General features: G+C 39.6%; 1 protein-coding gene across 5 annotated transcripts; it reads right to left on the reverse strand.

The window, feature by feature from the left end:
• Positions 1–297: 297 nt before the first annotated feature.
• Positions 298–17,004, reverse strand: uckl1b (uridine-cytidine kinase 1-like 1b). Of its 5 annotated transcripts, none has more exons than XM_085345697.1 (15): positions 16,927–17,004; positions 11,624–11,817; positions 9,577–9,683; positions 8,312–8,482; positions 7,867–7,938; positions 6,901–7,090; positions 6,729–6,790; positions 4,336–4,355; positions 3,510–3,608; positions 3,294–3,387; positions 2,722–2,784; positions 2,447–2,569; positions 2,111–2,218; positions 1,858–2,014; positions 298–1,737 (listed from the first exon to the last, which is right to left on the reverse strand). In XM_085345697.1, the coding sequence occupies exons 1-15, from the start codon at positions 16,998–17,000 to the stop codon at positions 1,658–1,660; spliced, it is 1,614 nt and encodes a 537-aa protein (XP_085201823.1). In that variant the 5' UTR covers positions 17,001–17,004; the 3' UTR covers positions 298–1,657. The 5 variants fall into 5 exon arrangements, with proteins under 5 accessions (XP_085201823.1, XP_085201824.1, XP_085201825.1 ...); XM_085345698.1 differs by lacking the exon at positions 4,336–4,355 and adding an exon at positions 5,450–5,466; XM_085345699.1 differs by lacking the exon at positions 16,927–17,004 and adding an exon at positions 14,253–14,651.
• Positions 17,005–20,122: the final 3,118 nt, after the last annotated feature.

Genomic DNA, 20,122 nt, shown 5'->3' on the forward strand with positions numbered 1-20,122 from the left:
ACTTTCCATGAGAAGAGGACAACCACAATATCCTTCCTGTTCATTGAGTGTAGGTAATGTGTCTCTCGTTCTCGAAATGTGTTGATAAAGGTAGAAATATTCACCCTGCTTTATGTTTTTTGCAGGTGTATTTTAATCAGCCAGAGTGGAGAATATTTTCAGATAAGTCGTGGGAGCTGGCAGAATACTAGATTCTGAAATTCACATTTCGCATAAATAAACTGTGAGCAGTTTAAAAGTTGTATTGCACTTTTATTCAATATTTTAAAAAAGCAAAACAAAACCAAACAAAGTCCCAAAAAGAATTAAAATCAAAACATGCAGATGAGTAAAACCCAATGAGGCTACATAACACAATCGGTTCATACCCGTGCACATTTAATGTACATTAACACACAATTAATATTAGTATGTGACAGAACAGATTTACAGTTTCAGTGCAATGTTTTTGTTTTTTCCTTTGTCGTTTTATGAATCCTTTCCTGAAAAAAGCAAATAACTGTGAAAAAATAGAAAATGTTGTTAAACTGAACACTGTGTAATGGTAATTATGGCCCGGTTTATAATATCAGAAGTTTATAGACAACTTTCCTCAAATATCCCGGACTCGTATACCCGCAAGGATGAAGCGAAGCGCCTCGTGTTTGGCAAACTAAAGCATCATTTTCAGCAAACAGTAAGGAAATGTTAAACAGGCAACGGCATTGACAGATCTCATTCATTTTTAGCGTGACAGTTTAAAGATGAGGCACTATCAGGACTCTTTGTGACCTTTGGATATTTTGAGTTCATATGTCCACAAAAGCCGTTTTTGAACAAACAATCTGATGGGCTGCTGAAAAAAATGAAATAATGGAGGGATAAATTGGGATCTGAGGGACTAAAATAAACACTTCACATAAATGAAGATGACCCATTTTCACTGCAACAAAAAGACGTACGAGTTGCTCGCTGACTGGTCAGGACTATCCATAGTAAAAAAATATGCAAATGAGCGACATTCTGCATAAATACGCACCACAAGTACGCACTTAAAGCCGTATAATGAAAAATGCTTTTCAACATCCTTTTCAACTGGTTAGGTCAGCATCCACAGAGAAGGAAAAGAGTGAACCAGTGAGCTAAAAAAAAAAGAGAGAGACAAAAAAAAATACACCTACACATTTTCCGATTGAATGGTCCTTCAGAAAGTGCTCATGGCGATGGAAGTTGAGCAACATGAGTTCATGTTCTGATTTTACTTTTGTGAAAGTTGTGAGGAAGGTGCGTGGTAAAAAATAACCTTAAAAAGTTTACTTCTTTTTTTCTTTCTTTTCCTTTTATGTCGCATGCAATTTCACATTCAGTTGTGTCGTCCACAGTTTAAGGCTAGAAAAATCTTTTCAGAACATTTCTGCAGAAATCGATAGAGATTGTCACAATTTAAGTGCTAAAACGCTCTGACCTTATTACATTCTGTACAAATAAAAATATATTTAACACAAATTTAAATAACATTATTTAAAAAAACCCAAACAGATACAAATAAGCAACATTTTTCTTCTCTTTAGTCTTTTTTTTTTCAACAGCAGCCATACGGGGGCAAATGGTATGTCTTCATATCGTCCAGGAGCACAGCCCTGACTCTCAAAAAGTAAGTCAACTGACAGCAATTGATTTAGTAACTGGGCTCATCCATGTCTTCATCACTCCAGTCAGGCGGTGCGTCTGTTCCAAAATACCGATCTCCAAAGTTTCCTAAAAAACAACAATAAACGACATCGATAAAAAATATAAATACAGTGCTACAATGCTTATTTTTACATTTCAATGACTTTAAAACTGTCCTGTCCTTCCTGCTTCCTCAGCATTGCTCACCTATTCCAGGTATGATGTGAAAGAGATCGTTGACTTTCTTGTCGACAGCCGTGGTGATGATTTTGACCTGCGGGAACGCGTAAGCAACAGAATGGACTCCCATTTCAGCCATGAGCAAAGAAACCAGCAGGATCTTGTCCTCTTGAACATCATGATCCTGAAATTGAAAACACAACTGTGAAAAATGATCTACATGTGCAATTCATTTGCACAGGAGGCATTGGCATTGTTGTGAACAACTGGGTGCACCCACCAGCAGGACTCGCACGGCCATCATGGCAGCAGCTCCAGTGGACACAGTGCAGTCCATTAGAATCACGTGGTCCTCACTGATGTCTTTCGGTAGACGAAGATAATGGAGCTAAAATTGTGCACAGACAGGATGTGGGTTCACGCTAAAATGTGACACATATGACCTACAGCTATATATATACATATAGAAAACCTCTAATATTACAAACAACTGCTTCATGGCAAACTAGGCCAAAGGAGGTTACTGTGAAAATGTGTAAATGTAAAAACTCATATAACCAAAATTGTTTTTGGTTATAGGTTTTTGACAGCATGTGACATTAATGTGGTTTATTACCTCTGGCTCTCCAGTGTCCTGGTTGGTCTGGATGAGGATCTTGCCGATGCGGACGTCTTTGCATACGGCCCTCAGAGCCGGCTCCATGGTCTCCCCGGCTCTCAGGATGGACACCCCTGTGATCTAAAGCAAAACAAAGAGGGGTACAAAAATTAAGCAGAGGTTAATTGCATCAATTTAGTTTCGAGACAAAACTCTTCAGAATGTTTTTCTTTTTTTCTCAATTAAAAATAACGCACAGAGAATATAGCAGGAAGCAAATGGAGTTCACTCACCCTCTTTCCGTGGAAAGTCTTGCCTTCGTAATCCTCTCCCTGGGGGGTCTGCACTATGTGGACCTGAGGTAATATTAAAAATCATAAGAGCTTTAGAACGATGCTATAGTCTACCACAGTAAGGAAAATATACTGTGACAAGCTACAGTGAATGCTGAATTGTCGGTCACGTGCATTTGTGAAATGCACACTGAATGTTGCGATAAAGATATGGAAACTTTCCACTGTGGTGACTTGATAAGTTTCCATACTCATGTGGCAGGCCAATACACTATGTCTATCTGATTTTCTTTGTAGAAGACAGATGGGGAGATTCTTTTTTCCACTTATCAGTGCCTTTTCAGATTTTTCCCCATTTCAGGGCCACACACTGTAGCACGGTCTCCGTGTGTGACTTGTCAGCATCTTTCTATTGAGTGGTTATCTCATGCTTTCTTTCTCCTACACCTCTCTCTATCTGTGGTAGTTTTCCAATTGTTTAAATGCCCTCCTTGGTATAAAGAACGTAACTTAATTAAGAAAGAGTGTAATACAATACTTGAATTGAACCGTTTTGTGTTTGTGTTTGGGACCTGTGAGGGGAGGAAGGAGAGGGCTCGCTCAATCAGCAGCCGCATCAACCTCTTAGAGTAAAAGATGAACTCATCGCGACTGGTCTCCTTGTTTCTAGATGTGATGGTCGAGAAAAGAAGGATCGAAGGTTTATTCGGCAGCTTTCCACCGTCCAGGTTTCCATGAAAACAAATGCAGTTATTAACGGAACAACAATGTGCTTTCTTAGCTTTTACCTGATGATGGTGTGCATGCCCCTGACTTGAGGTGTGCTCTCCAGAACGCTGAGGGTCTGGGGGAGGGGTTGGGCCTGGTGTGCAGAAGCCAGGGCTGCCCTGTAACCACGGCAACAAATAGTAGCGCGGGGGTGGTACACGCCGAGAGCAGCGGAAAAGAGAAAAGATGGACAGACGCATGAGTGCAACACGTGAAAGCCAGTGCAATTAAGACTGCTCTGCACGCATGTGTACAGTATGTGCAAGGTCATACACACACACACACACACACACACGTGCACATACACACTTTAACACACACACAGACCTGTGTGTGCATGCAAAAACAGATAAATAAATAACACAAAAAAACCCCACACAAATAATTTTTCAATAGCAGTTAGAGTAAAGTTGATAATGGCAGTGTACCCACAGTAATGGGAGTGCTTGGGAAGAAGCACACACAAAATTGCAGCGCACACAGGGCCAGTTTTGAGTATTTCAGTGGAAAATAACACCACAGAGACCGTGATAATGGAAAAATAGATTAATTTGAAAATTATAATTATACAGATACAAATAAAAGATTTAAATGTGCAATATAAACACATGCATAATTAGTTTCCCATGGTAGGGCTGCACTTCTAATATTTCCCCATGTTTGCATGAATAAATATTAGTTCTGAATGCCTTGTTAGCCTCGCTCTACCTTGGACTTGAGGGGAATAGACACGCTTTTACAAATTCTCAGTGATGCAGTGTTGTTCACACTAGACTGACTGCAATGCCACTGAGATACACATTAGCCAGATGCAAAGAAAAGAGAAATCATAGCATGTCTGCTCACATATCCCAGCGAAGTTTCCTCTATGGGGAGGGACACAGATAAACAAAAAAACAAACCAAAAAAAAAACAACAACAGATAAGAGGAAGAAAAATGAGAAAAGACATAAAATCAGGTGGATGAAAAGATTATCGAGAACAGTGAAAAGTGTGACAGCCAGAATTGCAAATGTCAAAAGTCCTTGAACTAAATGACATCAAAATTTAATAGTAATAATAATAATAATAATAATAATAATAATAATAATAATGCAATGAGAAAAAGAAACCAACCAAGTGTTAGCTCCGATTTTGATATCTGTACCCATGCATCCCTTGCGTGTATGCGTGGGAGGTGCACAAACTATCGTGTGGCTGTCACTCTTACACTGTGTAGAACAGTAGAAGTTGGTATTTCAGCTCACAGGCCCCAGCACATCCTGTGTCTAAAGACAGACACCAAGCTCACTTCCTCTCTCTCTCTGTCTCAGATACTGTGGCCGACATTCAATGGAAAAACTCAGCGCTTTGTAGTAGGGTATTGGAAACTTTTTCTGTGGCTGAGGTATGCGATAGTCAACAATAGCTGTAGCAAGAGCTTCCTCTCTCTCTCGTTTTCAGTTGTAGTCACTCTCTCTCTTATTCTTGCTGCTGCTGAAAGGAGGGGTCAGTGACTTGACTCATTGGTGTATTTTTAGACACAGAAGGCAGGAAGAGTGTGAGTTGTCATTTCTTTAAAAGGTAGAGAGAAGGAAAACCAACACCTTTACACTGAATGCTGGCTGCACTACACCACTTTCAAACTTCTTATCAGAGTGCAGCTTTTAAATGTTGACAGCAGTTTTCGCACATTTTGATCCACTTCTTCTTATTCTGAGGTGGTGTGGACCGAGTCTTAACCGTGTATTATGTCCCCACTGACAGAGCACTAATTAGCCATATTTGGTTAGCTACAAGATACAAGAATGCCGCCTGGTGACGTGTCATGGCAGCCAGCACGTCGGTGGAAGGTAGAGGTTGGTTTTGCTCTCTTCTGATTTGACATTTATTCTCGCTCTCCCAGTAAAAAAGCTGGTGCAGCAGGGGAACTGGGCAGATGTTGAGGAGAGAACGATATAAAGGATAAAGGCCACTCTACCTGACGCTGAGTTCCCGCTGCAAGCAATGGAGGGATTTGGTGATGAGGGGGAGAGAGTGAGAGAGCAGTCCATCAGCAGCATATGTGTTTCAGTGTGTGTATGTTGTGAGGGAACAAAGCAAACTGCACAGTAGGGCAAAGTGCTCCGACAGCCAAGAGCGTGCCTTTGGTGACCAGTGATTAGTGCATGTTGCACAGCTAATCCCAAAGTGCGTCTAACAGGCCATCAATCGACATTGTGTATGACAAGTATGAAGATAGGGTGTCTTATAAGGCTGTGTGACTAATGCTGCATAATTATGTATTAGGATGTAATGTTTCCACTGTGATTACATTTATTCCTAAACTAAATGCCTGGAGATTAGTTTGGTTTGAATTAATGCAGGACAAATAACCACAGCAAGAGGTTAATATGGTTAAAACACTGAAACCTATTTCTGTCAGCAAGCTCCATCTGACATATTTTCTTTATCTGAGGAAGCTACTTTCAGCTGCTCCCTTATTCACAAGGGGTCACCACAGTGGGGAGCTCTGCATTAGCCGGATGTCCTTCCCCAAAGGGATTTGAGTCTCCTCCAAGGGTCTAACCAGGGATTGTTTGTTTGTGTAAATCACTAAACCACACATATATGCCATATTTAAAGGGCTATATTCATATTCATTCTTCTCCTCAAGTATGAAATGATAAGAAAACAGAAACAGAAGCCCTGTTTTCATAGAGCACATTTCAGAAAACATCATTTAGCCTTCTTGCTTTAAGTGCTTTGGCAGTAGATTCAGAAAATGACTAATAATTAAACACTTTTTAAAATCTTGTCAAGTTTTTTGAGTGTTCAAATAAACACATAAGAGAAGAAAAAAGTAGAAGATAAAAAAACAAAGCAATTTAAAATTTATGTTCTCTGAACCAAATAACTACAGTTTGTTACTGTTACTAGGAAAGTTAGCAAAACCAAAACCAGTTTAGAACAGTTTTTTCCATTGAGTGTTAATGATTAAACCTTTCCCCAAAGCACTTACAGACATTCAGCCTCAGTAAAGTTTCTTTCCACTAGAGGGGGTGATCTGCCTTGAAATTACAGGCACATACTGAAGGGGAGCCTGCACATACACCCTCTTATGAATGCAATAACATAACTAGATGTACTGACCCAGAGGCCATCAAGAAAAAGGACAAATGAAAGGTTATAATTCTCCCCCCAAATTAACTATTTAAGTGGCATGACAGATTTTCTGCGTGTGTATTTATATTTATGTCTGTAAGCATGACCTCACTTACCTCCTCCAACTGACTGTGAACATGCTGTACGATCAAGTCGATTGCCACCATGTTGCCACCTCCTGACCGGAAAAAAAAGAAAGCATAAAAATGAGGCTTTAATTTTAAATCTTTTTAGGATTGTTGCTGCTATACTGAACATGTACATGAAAGTATGTTGGTATATACTCACCACGTGGCACCACGATATCAGCCAGTCGCATGGTAGGCTCAATGTATTGTTCAAAAGCTGGCTTAACAAACTTGTTATACTGCTTGATGACCCCCTCGATATCTCGGCCCCTTTCTGTAATGTCCCTCCTCAATCGGCGCACCAGGCGGATGTCAGAGTCTGTGTCCACAAAGATCTTCATGTCCAGCAACTGGAAAAACAAGTTGATTAGATCAACACAAAGTAATATAAGACACATTCACAAACAGATGACATGAAAATAGCGAGCTTAAAATACCAAACTGTATTCAAATTTGTATTTTTAAAGGGTTATTGTGAAAGCCTGCAAGAAATTCTAGAAAAAAATTGAATGAATGAATGAAAGATCTGAAAGCAAAAAATATTTCCTGCAACGTCAATGTAAGTATAGATGAAAAATGAATGAATATTAGATAACTAATGAAAATGTTTGCTTCTCTTTTGCTTACAATGACTTCTGATTTTAACAGACCTTTAAAGGAAAAAACTCATTAACTTTACTGTGTTGCAGTTGATACTGCAGTTATTCAGAACCATTACGTCTTTTAAATCGATGACACTTAACAGTTGAAAAACAAACCTGTCAGCGCCCTCAAGTGGACAAACTATGTACTGCAGATATTTTTTTCTTATCTTTAAATCAATATTCACTTCTCTGCACATATTAGCTGACACACAGTGCATACAAACATATCAGGCTTTTCAATCTATTTACTTATCTTGGGCTATCATGCATATGCTGAATCTATTTTAAAAACCTGCAAATCTTGTCTATGTACACAACATGGGAAAAATAAACAGCTACCTCTTGTTTAATAAAGACCTCTTACACCACTTGTATGTGTTTTCTAAGAGTGTTTTTTTTTATTAGGTAATACATATTTTTGACAACAAAGCTGACAGTAGGACCTTGTATTGGTTTGTTCAGGGCTAATGACCTTCTCTTACCTGCAACAGTTCTTTATCTGCAAAGGCCATGATTCCCTCAAAGATGATAACACTGGCTCCATAAACTGTTTTCTGGGGCAGAGACATGTACATGTAATAACACAATAAAATTTACATACCAAAAATGAGAACGAGGGCATTAAAGCACTACACATTAAGTGTGCATGTATTCCAACAATCGTTGTAAGCTCTCAAACTGACTTGCCTCACTAATGTGTGAATGTCTGTGTGTGATAGGATAAAGAGAAGTAGACAGATATCACAATAGCGATCTGTCGGAGACCATCTGGAGATGTACAGCTTTACAATGCAGCTAAATCTATAGAAAAGAGGATTAAAACCTTCTTCGGTAAACAAAAAGGAGGGATTATATGCAAAAATGACACGCTACTTAATAACTTAAAAATACAAAGCCAAATGTTTGGGTCTGTGCATTCATCCTTACCCAGTCCTTTTGTCTCCCGTGAGTTGTAAAGTCATACACAGGGATTTTCACGCTCTTGCCCTGTTTGAGTTTGCGCAAGGTGTGTGTCAGCAAATCAAAGTCAAAGGCATCTGGGTGGTCAAAGTTATAGTCGTTACTGGCAGCCATTGCCTGCTGCTCTGGGGACAGGACCTGAGGATTGCCATGATACTGAAGTTAGAGTATGTCACCACTGCATGCTGCTTTTCAATGCTACAAGATTTCCTGAGAAAATGGCATGAACACATAATAATATTTGCATATCAAAAGAAAAATCTCTTAGTCAACTAACATTACACACGTGTTTTGCAGTACAACAAATGATGCATTCACAAATAATAACGCAAAAACATTTTGGCACAGATCGCTGATCGAGAGCAGAGAAGTTTGGGGACCTAAATTTAGGAGGACATCATGTGCCACAGTGACGTCCGTACGAGGTGGTATGTGCATGCACGTATCTGTCCTTTGGGTGGTTGAACATTAAAAACCCAGTCCTGGTATTTGGCAGTTAATGAACAGCAACACTCCCTTCTCAAATGAACTGGTAACATATTTATGTAATAAACCAATGTTATACTGGAAAAAAAGCAAAATATAAAAATGCATAGATTAACTGAAAATAAATGGCAATCTTTTGTAAAATGTGGTGAGCAGACCACCACTTGCTGAGGGCTACAGCGGCACTGGTCACTGGTAAATCCCTCCAACTCTGCACAGTCTGATCTGCCGCTGTCAGATTTTGACAGGATTACACAACTAGAGAGTGGGTGGAGGTGTAGAGGGGGCAAGAATGATGGCTCTTGCTACACTGTTCACTACATCTCTTTTTCTCTCCCCCTAACACCCATCACTGTGTTTTCATCCTTGTTTTCAGCACTGCCTCCTTATATTTTATCTACTCTGTTTCTTCTCTCTCTCTAATCAAAACCTCTTTTTCTCATTTTCCCTCTGGGATCCAAAGGAAATGTTTCCTTTTCTCTTTCACCCTGTTTCCTGCACTCAGGCTCGCTTTTCTTTAGCCTTCCTTTAGGCCCCTGGGTGGTTAACAGCCATTCAAGACAAAAGTGATAAGAACAGAGTTTCTTGGACCTATCACATGTCTTATTTATAACTCTAAACACTTATTTAGACATGCAGCAACATTTAAAAATTCAGATAACTTTTAACAACTTCACAGATACAGTGACAAATGTATCACTGCATGCAAAAGGACATATACGGTTTTGTAGACACCACAGAAATACCTTGTAAAAAGAGTCCATTGAGAGTAGTACAACCCAGGGTACATCTAAAGCTTCTATGATTTTCCTTGCTACAGTTGTCTTTCCTGAAGCGCTGCCACCACACAGGCCTGAAATTAAAAATTGACAAACAGCCATTGAGTAATAACTTCCTTCCAGTTAAATTACAAAAACAAAAGAATTTAGGCAAGTTGACATGGTCAAGATGATCTGCAGACGTTTAAAAAGTTCATCAGAATTGGGAAGAAAGTTGAAATGACTAATAGGTATGGTTTTACTGTAATTATTTCACAAACTGCTTATCTACTGGGATTTTCCCACACAACCATCTCTAGATTTTACAGAGGATGACCCAAAAATAGAAAATCTGATGCTACAGTTTCCAGGGGTCAACAAAACTGGAAAAAAGGAAATTGGAAAAACGTCTGCTGTGACGTTCAGATGGCAGAGTCAGAGGTTTTCAGAGCTTAAGGCTACCTTGGAGTGAATAAATGCGTGATGTTAGGGGAACTGTTGAATCTATTATCTGTTATGGTATCACTACATGGTTTGAAAACCTTTCTGTCAAGCTCAGATCCCAAATTCAAAATCTGATTCAAAGATAGTTAAAATTACTACGGACAAAAATGACATCCTTTATAATGATTATGAGTTGATGTCTTCAGGAAAAAGGTACAAAACTGTGAGTTGGAGTTACATTTTCTCTGTGAGTGTTTGCATATGTGTGTTATTTTACATGATGTGTTTCCCTCGCTTGTCCAAGGTAAATTTGTCCCCAGAGGACAATAGAGGCTAATCTAATCTAACCACCCTGCCTTCAGGGCGGTGTAATGATGTGGCGGATATTTTCTTGACAAACTTTGGACTCCTTAGTAGCGACTTGAGCAATGTTTAAATGCCACAGTCCAAGTATTGTTACTGACCATGTTCATGTGGTCACATTTTCCAGCAGGAAAATGTGCCGTGTTACAAATCTCAACTCATCTCAAAGTGGATCCTTAAGCATGACAAGGAGTTACTCAAATGGCCTCCACAGTCACAGATCAATGCAAGTGAGAAAACACCTTTGAGATGTGCAGCCAACAAATCTGCAGTAACTGTGTGATGCTGTCATGTCAATAAAAAAAACAAGCGCTTTGAGTGCTGAGGTAAAATAGCGCTATATAAGAATCAGTCCATGTCAATGTGGACAAAAATCTCTGAGCAATGTTTCCAGTACTTTTTTCAATCTATGTCATGAATTAAGGCTGTTCTGAAGGCCAAAGGAGATCCAACCTGGTACCAGCAAGGTGGCCCTAATAAAGTGTTTGGTAAGTGTACCTTCACTTGGTGCAAACATGCTATCAGTAGTTTGACTAGTTTGGCAAGACTTGTTTGAGTGCATTGTGAGGTTGCTTTAGGCTATTTTAAAAAGGCATGCAGAAACAGAGCCAATAACATTCTTCAACATATACGTTCTCTTTATTCCTATTTTTCACAAAGTCTCTCACACATTAGTTCAGCACTTCCTGATAGCAGGGCACACCCATCTTTAACATACTTGGATGGATCTGCTTTGCTCCATCCAGTGAGAAATTGTGAGTTAATGCCCTTTATCACTAGTATAGCAGGGCTTTCCTGTATTTAAAAACACTCTGCCAAAGAGGAAACTCTCCAGTTTGTGAAAAACAACTAATTTTAACCAGTGCATCTCTAACTGGGCTTAGGTTTCTCAAGCTTTCTTCTTCATAAAATGGTCAAATACGCCAAGAAAATGCCTTACCTTACCTTAAATAAGGTAATGACAACTTTGTGCCACAACTATATGGGAAGAAATTATGCTAATGTGTGCATTCCCTGAGTTTTCTAAACATTAAAAATTTTCACTTATACAAAGTACAAGGTTAGTTTATAAACAATTATTCATTAGTTTCCTAAATTTAAAGGTACAATCCGAACATATTTATAATACTTTAGATGAAAACTCACCACTTAATCTAAGCTGGGGCTCTGACAGGTCATAGATCTTTATGATGTCTAAATGTCAAACACAGAAAGTCATTCTTCTTACCAATGACAAATGCCTCTTTGGACTGTGTTCCATGCTCGTTGTACCAGGGTGGGCGACCAGCAGTGTAGATTGTTCGTTTGGAGGTGCGTAGCAGAGGAGGCTCTGACTTACACTGGCTGGTTGACCTTTTCCTGGGCGAGAGGCCTGTGCTTACCGAGGGGAGGAGACGGTCGAGTGATCCCTCGCCACCTCCACTGCAGATGAGAAACATGACATTACTCTCTGGTACACAGGAAGCAACTTTCCTTCTTGTCACTGCATTTTTCTGGGTTTCATAAAACCTTTTGCGTAGCAGTATAACGCCAACATTCTCCATCATCACATCTTCTCCACCTGTATATAGTAAGACACACTGAACCCGAATGTGCTGTGTCATGATTTCAACTTCTAACATCGGTGAGCGTTCATGGAAAGGTAACGAGGTAAAACAACAGAATCAAGGCAATAACATACCAATGTAATATACAGGATCAGTCCCACTGAAATAGCAATCTCTTATTTGGTATAGCCTTGTTGTCCCCTTGTATCTAATGCCCGGTGACACATTAGACACACAGAGACAGACATTGTTTGTGGCATGTAACCATGCAATGGATGAACAGATTGACTAAAGAAAGGCGGCCCAGTTAGTTACCAACAAAACAGCAGTGTAGCATTTTCCCTCCTGTCACTGGTTAATTTTTCAACCTGTCAACTTTGTCCAGTCTTGTCCAGTGTAACTGCTGCAGGTACTAATGTACAGATGGTATAATATATTACATCTAAAGCTCCCCATAACCATAAGAGAATTATAGAGTCAAAGTGATGGATTGTGTTTTCATAGTCCATTGTATTTTACCAATTGAAAGGATCAGGTATCTGCCACTGGAAAGACAGCATGCTAGAAAAGCAGGTGGTTACAGTACCTAAAAACACCTACAGAACATGTTAGAAGTGGAGAAATGTTGATTCAACTAATCGAATAGTCCTGTGATCAGTTTTACGAGCGAAAAGATTGCTGCAAAAAGGCCCTCATAAACAAATGACAACAAGCCAATTCAAAACAGGTACAAGGTGCTTAGGCGAGCGAGGCATGGAGTGAATTTGCATTGACTTATTCAAACTACACCTGATGGTCTCTCATCTGTTCTGTAAGATAGAAGAAATTAAGAAAGAAATTTATGTAATACCCATTGCAAGAGTTTTGTGTCTAAACTGCAAACAGCTGCACATATGGGCTACTCTTTCACTATTGTAAGTTACTTAACCTATAATGACTAAGTTTAATGTTGTGCCTTTACAAATCAGTCGGCAGTTGTGAGTAACTGGAATTCAGAGCAGAGAAAAAACTTGGTACAAAGAACTGGTCGAGCAGATTGGTGAGCAACCTCTCTATTACTTCCTCTAAAACAACAGCCTCACTTCTCTTACATAACTCTATTTTGTCAGCGTCTCAAGAATCTGCTGTGCCGCTGACGTTTGATAAACAAAATATTGCTTTTTTAGGAAAATGCCACTCGATTAGCGAAGCAATCTAAAGTCGCTCAACGATTGCCGCCCACAATCATCATGAAAACAACTGCTGCGTTCATTGTTTAACAAATACAACGTAACATCTGTGTGCGGTATGCCTAACTGAGCAACAGTTGGAACACTTACTGCATTATCCGAGCCATCCACACTTCACCCAGTGAAGACTGTAAAAAGCCAGCGGCCATAACTATAGCGGCGTTTGTAATAAACAAGTCTTAGATCTTCCTCTGTTTTCCAGTCAACTGTCAGGCTCCACACATTTATATAGGTCATATACCTGCCCAGGTGGACTGCCAGGAGCTCAGAAGAGGAGCAAACAAGAGAGAACAAAGATTTATCTTATCTCACCAGGGTCACCTGGTTAGAGGGAGCCAGGGAGCAGAGTGGGAGACTGCTGAGAGCGTGCGCAGGACATAGCTCACTGAAGTATGGTTATCAGTTAAAACCCAACTAGTGTGCAATAAAAGATTAGCTTAGCTGACTGTGCTGAATCATGTCCTTGTTCTGTGGTTACACTTACAGTACCCAGTGCTTCAAAACATTACATGAATGCACCTTTGTGATAAGAAGTTATAGTGTGGGGTACCTGAGAAGGCCCTTATGAAGCAGACATCTAAGCCTTATGGGCAGCAGATTGAAGGATAATATTAGCAGCAAATCAAGACGCAACGTCACATCTAATGTCAGTAAAGCGACATGTTTTTCTTTACTTTCTCCACAATGGCTCACACAAAGAGTAAATTAACACAACCTAGCTGCATAAAGTGACTACTGTTTCACATCAGCTTGTTCATTTGTCCAACAAGATTTCATAAAAAACGAGTATGTACAAGTACGTAACACTACTGTAATGTCAGTGTAAAATTCTCAGTTTAAAAAAAACTTTACGGTTCCTCACATCACGTTTGCACTTAGAAGGTGCCACATTTCCTAAAGTATGTAGACAAAAACCTAGAGGGTATAAACAAGTGAGCTTCAACTTGGAGTTGTCTTTCCTGTTTATCCAGACTTTTAAAAGCATTAGCTGTACACATTTTAAGGACATTTAAACTACAGACAGGAATAAAGTTGCCCAGGTCACCTAAGGAGTACATTAAAGGAAATAAAATGCACTTACCTGCCATCAGATCTTAGCGTCCAACAGCCAGATATTCTAGCTCCTGAGTAAGCTGGTAGAGTGTTCATAACTGGGAAGCTTCCAGTGTTTGTACTCCAAAAGTTGTGTTTTAATCCTATACTATTGTCAGCCGGTATACTCAGTGTACATATTCATATGCACTCAAACACACACTTAACAGCGCTCCTCTCTGGAGCATCACATCCAGAGAGGTGGCGACAGAAGGTGGTTAATATACATGGGAATCGGCTTGGATGAGAAACGAAACTTTAAACATTTGCTTAGCTTTCTATTTCTTCCATTCTCTCAACAGAGCGAGAGAGAAGGCACTGCAGCTTGGTAGAGGAGGCGCACTCAGTGTGAAACTACAGCACAGCATTTCCCTCCTCTTTCACTAACTCGCTGCTCCTCCCATTAGACGCCCAGCCAACAAACATAAGAGGATAACCTGCCCTCCAGATTATGTTCATTAGGGTGTATTAATAGCACCGGGTTAGAACCAGACCACACCACTCCTGGTACACACACGCACACACCCACATATATAAACACACACAGACACATGCCAAGCTTGGGTCATCTGTCTTTGGCAGTCAGTGTCGCAGTATGTGGCCGGAGGTGAAAGAGGAACCAGAAGAGAGTGACAAGAGAAGAAACAAACTAGAGGGTGGAAAAAACAACCCAAAACAAGACAAAACAAAGAAATAAATAACAAGAGTGCAGCGCAGTCACACAGCCAGCCATTATTCTCCTCTGATGTTGATGCAGTTGGCTGAATTCACAACAGAGACGCCTCAGGCTGTGTTGGGGAGGTGAAGAGAAATTGAAGGGGGTGCGGGGATGACAGAGGGGAAGGGTAGAGGGGAGCTGATGTGCTTTTACCCTGTGGGGACATACAGTGCCTCTGTGTGCCTTATACCGAGTCTAGAGATGTCAGCACCACAGCAAACACACACACACACGCCCGAAGAGCAAAGTCCCCTCCCTGTTTTCACTCACAGTGAAGACTGGGGAATAAACAGCATGATGAAACCCAACACTACCACTGCTGCTCTATCAGCTGACGGTCTGGGGAACAGCCCTGGGAAACGCACACAGACACACACACACACATGCACGCCATTCCACTCCTCCCTAGCCACAACTTGTACAGACAAACAAATCATTATGCTCAGAGTTCAGAGGAGATGGACTAATTGCTTTTCAGTGCACAGAAAAACAATCAAGCAGCTTAGAGAAGCTACTAGCTATAATACAAAGCAACATGAAAGCTTTTCCAAATATTTTGGAACATGGATTCTGACCAGACTTCATTTCTCTTTATTCACTTTTTTATATTATACAGGGGACCAACAGGGGAAAGAGAATTGAGTGTTCTCCTCTAATCTGAACTGTAATGGTTTGGTAGTGTCACTATCGCTTTAATCTTCATCGAGAGGACAGCTGCAGAGCAAGAAAGCCACATCGAAACAAGACGCCTGAACTGGTTTCTATGCCAAACATTCAGCCATCTCGCTATGGCGACAGTGATGCACAGGAGGCTTACAAAGTCTCGGCTGCAATAACACTTAACCTAAAACTAATACTGTAAACACACTATAATATAAGCTAAACGTATTAGTAACAGCATGTAATGCTGACTTTACTTACTAATTTAAAAAAAAAGTCAAATATATTCAGTGATAAAGGGAGGTTGCAGTGCATAGAACCTTTGCCTTGCAGAGCTCTCGACTGGCCCGGTACTGCCTCAATTAACAGTTTATGGTGCCTCTGTGTTAGGTTATAGTTTAGTGACCAACTGAGTTCTGTCATACAACTATATTAATATCAGCGGTCATACATTTAATAATGTGAGTATAACTTTAAAGCCTGCGAGCCACTAAGGTTGACGTCTAGAAGAGCAGGAACTTCTCTGTTCCGGACACACCAATACAATACCGCCCTCTTGTGGAATAACGAGGTATTGAACATCTAAGGCAGACCAGCAGCTGACAAACAACTGGACCAAGTGCTTCAGCTTGAGTCTTAGTCACCTAACCCAAATGTTATTCTGTTCCGTTACCTTATATATCCCATAGGAAGATGACATTTGCCAGAAATACCCGCTTTACTCACGCCGCAGTACCTCCAGAAAACACCAAGGCGCGTGCTTTCCACCTCTGCTAAAAGAAAGCTCTCTTAGTCCACTTTCTCTGCTTTAAGCTAGCTCTCCAATTCTCTCTAGCGATTCCCATTACACGTTAAAATAGGTGAGCATGTTTCAGTTAACAGTGACTGCTTGGTAAAGACGTGTTTGATGTGATTTCTTCGCTTCCGAAGATTACAATGAAGTAAAGCTACGAGGCAACCTCGTGTAAAATAAGATGACAGATCGTAAAGCCAAAGAGAGGGAGAGAGAGTGGACAAAAAGAGAGACTCAAAAAGCAGGCCTCGGGTTTATTATATTTATAATAAACTAATAATTATACTGTAACTTCTAGACTGCTGTTACATTTATCAGGCGTATTATATATTAATTACTGTACCACTGGGACGTACAGTGTAACAGGTCGTGTTTCCGTAAAGATGCTTAACCCAACTGCCAGGATAAGATGAAAAAAAAAATGCATCCAGTAACGTCATAATAATGTACTATAATACCAAAGGTTTCCGAAGCAATCTACAAACTCTATACCTGTTCGATACAGAGGAAATTTTCGCTTCGCTGTCCATCGTTGAGCGCCTGTCTTCCACGCTAACCACAGACATTTCTGCCCTGTTGACAATCAGGTGTTAAGAGCGCAGTCACAGCTGAGGCATCATGGGACTTGTATTTCTTCAGTGGAATCTCTTTCAGCTTCGCGGCTGCACTTGGACTTCAAGCCCCAGAATGCACGTGATCCGTTTTTTCTATTCACAATAAACAGCATGTACTTTTATTTTAAGCTTACAGGGCCTTTTACAGGCCACGTGTAGGTGGGAGGGGAGATGAATCTTTTTAGTCAGTTTTTAAATTTTAGTTTTGCTTCATAATCTCTCTCCAAATCTAAATAACTTTACAGTGCTGTGTCTTGAGCCACTCCTATGTCCTTATATTTTGCTTCCAAGAAACCAGACTTTCTGGTAATTTTTTAAAGCAGTCTTGAGCAATAGTTCTCTTAAAGTCTTTTAAATGATTTTCAGTCCAGTTCTTGTACCTTAACATTTTCAGAAGAATGTTATTTGTTTGTTAAACCACTTAACACTGACCTACTAATGGAAAACAAACAAACAAAACAACAAAAAACCACCTATATCAAGGAATGAACCAGTGTTGTGACAGCACTTTGTTCAGTGTCTGTTGTGTTTCAGTGCACAGTATAAATAAACTGGCTTGGCTTGACTTCTTTGAGAAATTAAAAGAAAGCTTTCCTAACAGAGTTCAGGCTGTGTTGGTGATTGAAGGTGGACATTCCAAGCTTTTTAGAGTTATTTTCACCTACACTATTTTCCAGGAATTTTTGTACGTTTCAATAAATCTCAGCCCCAAATTTCCAGTTTCCTAGCAAAATATAAAGAAGTGAGGGGTGGCTCAGTGAGGGGTTGTGCACAGTACTGTACAAATATATATTTCCTTTTTTTCATGAGCACAATTAGTGGCAACTAAGTGCAGCTTTAATAAACTATGAACAAGTGTGATAAAAGCCAGTATTAGATAAAATTGTAACCCTAATTATTCAGCTGCATTTAAAAAAACATTTATGCACTAAGGCAGGGGTGTCAAACTCAAATACACAGTGGGCCAAAATTCAAAATGGAACAAAGTCGCGGGCTAACGTTAATATTTATTGAAGAAAAAAATCTTCCTCCAGATATAAGAATGAGTCTTTATGGACTCAAACAAGTTTAGCTGAAAAACTGAATATGGAACAGCAAAGCTTAATACTAAACAATATATATATTAGCTGTATAATACCAGCAGGCCAGCTCTAATAGTAATTTGGTATGGCTTCGCGGGCCAAATGTAATTACGCTGCGGGCCAAATTTGGCCCGCGGGCCAGAGTTTGACACCTATGCACTAAGGGCTCCTTTTAATGTGTGATGTTGGTTTGAATATATATAGTCTATTGTCTGTACTTGGCTAAAAGGACTATTAATCTTATTTCACAGCCTTGTGTTTGTCAAAATATTCACCCTAATAAGTTTATTATATTCCACTGATTGTCTGTATATAACCATCTTCATCATCTTTACACAATCTACAATCCCATCAACTATATTGTACATTGCAATAGCTATAAAAAAGTAACTAAAAGGTGACAGAGATGACACATGTTTAGTCAACAAACTTTTATTAATTAGTTAAGGGATACTAATGCACAGGTAATACAACAAGTTTGGGAGAAAAAATTGTAACAGTTCAGACTCAAAGGAGGTGTTGAATCCTCCAATGTTAGGTACTATACAGCTTAATTTCAGATATGGAAATCTTTAATACATCATTAGTCTCATTTAATTTGTTACCTATATACCATAAACAGTTATGAGCTACAACATCATCTCTTAAAACTCATCACAATGACCCCAACAACAGAGCTGGATGCCATTTCCTGCTTTTGAACTAGGTAGCATACAAAACAAACCACCAAATAAAAAGTGTAAACTTCTTCAGCTGTCTAGGGGAATTTCTAAGGAATAATCTTGGTTTTGGAAATAACATTGCTGACAAAGGGAAGACACTTGAGCCTGCTGTTTCCCCAGGTACAAAAGTCACACCACACACAGTCCAGGTAACTAGAAAGCTCCAACAACACTCCTATTTCAAGCCTATTTCATGGTATAGTAAGTGCACTAAATACAGAAACAAACACACATACATATGCCTTGTTGTCCCATACTGAATAGATAATAATAAAAGGACTCTCTCAATCCGTTTGCCATCATGTACTGAAAAAGCTCAATTTATGTGCATCGTCAAAATGGATCAAATAACAGTGTATGCCAACACTCAGGCCTACAATGTTGTTTGTGGTCTACAAAGTTTCTCAATCTTTTTTGTGTAGATTTCATCATATGTAAAAAGCATTTTTTTTAAAGCAAATTAATAAAAGAAGGGGAGTGGGAAAAAAAGCCATACAATTTCGAGAAGACACATCGATATCAAAATATCAGCAAGCCAACAAAATCAGCTAAATATGGTGTATTGCTGTACTCTCTAAACATGTTGCAGTTAGCTCACACTGCGGGATAGATATGTGTTTTCCACATCATAGGAAGACAGATAGTAAAGGGTGTGATAAAATATAAAATACCCACTGTTAAAAGCAGTGCTAAACTATCATATTGCAACACCAAAGCTCGTCAGGTAAACACAGTCAATGTGACGTCATTAATGAAACGAGTAACAAGCAGCTGATGAACTGATTCTGTGCCACAGCATAACACTCAAAAGTGTTACTATTTCTGACATCCAGTCATTACAAAAAAAGGTGCTAACTGTTTAATACACACACACACACACACGCACACACACAAAGTCTGGACAACTCATATTGAAAAGGTCCGAGGACCACTCAGTGCTTGTTCATCTTATCCTCTCTGTCATCTGAACCCAGGTAGAAGATAAAGGTCCATCCCCATGACAGAGACACGTGCATAATCATCCCCACCTGAATTAACTCCATCAGTTGATTAGCAATGGAGGAATTCAGATTGAATCTTTGCGTTACGTTATAAAAAGTCACAGCGTAGGAATGAAACCACCTGGAAAAACACACATTTCAAATTCAATGTTTCTTGAAAATGTTCTGCTGACATCAGTGCTTGATTTTAATGACATTGACATTATGATGCAAAATTCAGAGGACTTGCCAGTAAGGATAATATGGACTTGAGTGAGTTGTATCAGGCC

The sequence above is a fragment of the Diplotaxodon limnothrissa genome, linkage group LG20, assembly GCF_057381915.1.
Source record: "Diplotaxodon limnothrissa isolate DT_005_m linkage group LG20, D_limnothrissa_male_GT1.1, whole genome shotgun sequence".
NCBI classification, from domain to species: Eukaryota; Metazoa; Chordata; class Actinopteri; order Cichliformes; family Cichlidae; genus Diplotaxodon; species Diplotaxodon limnothrissa.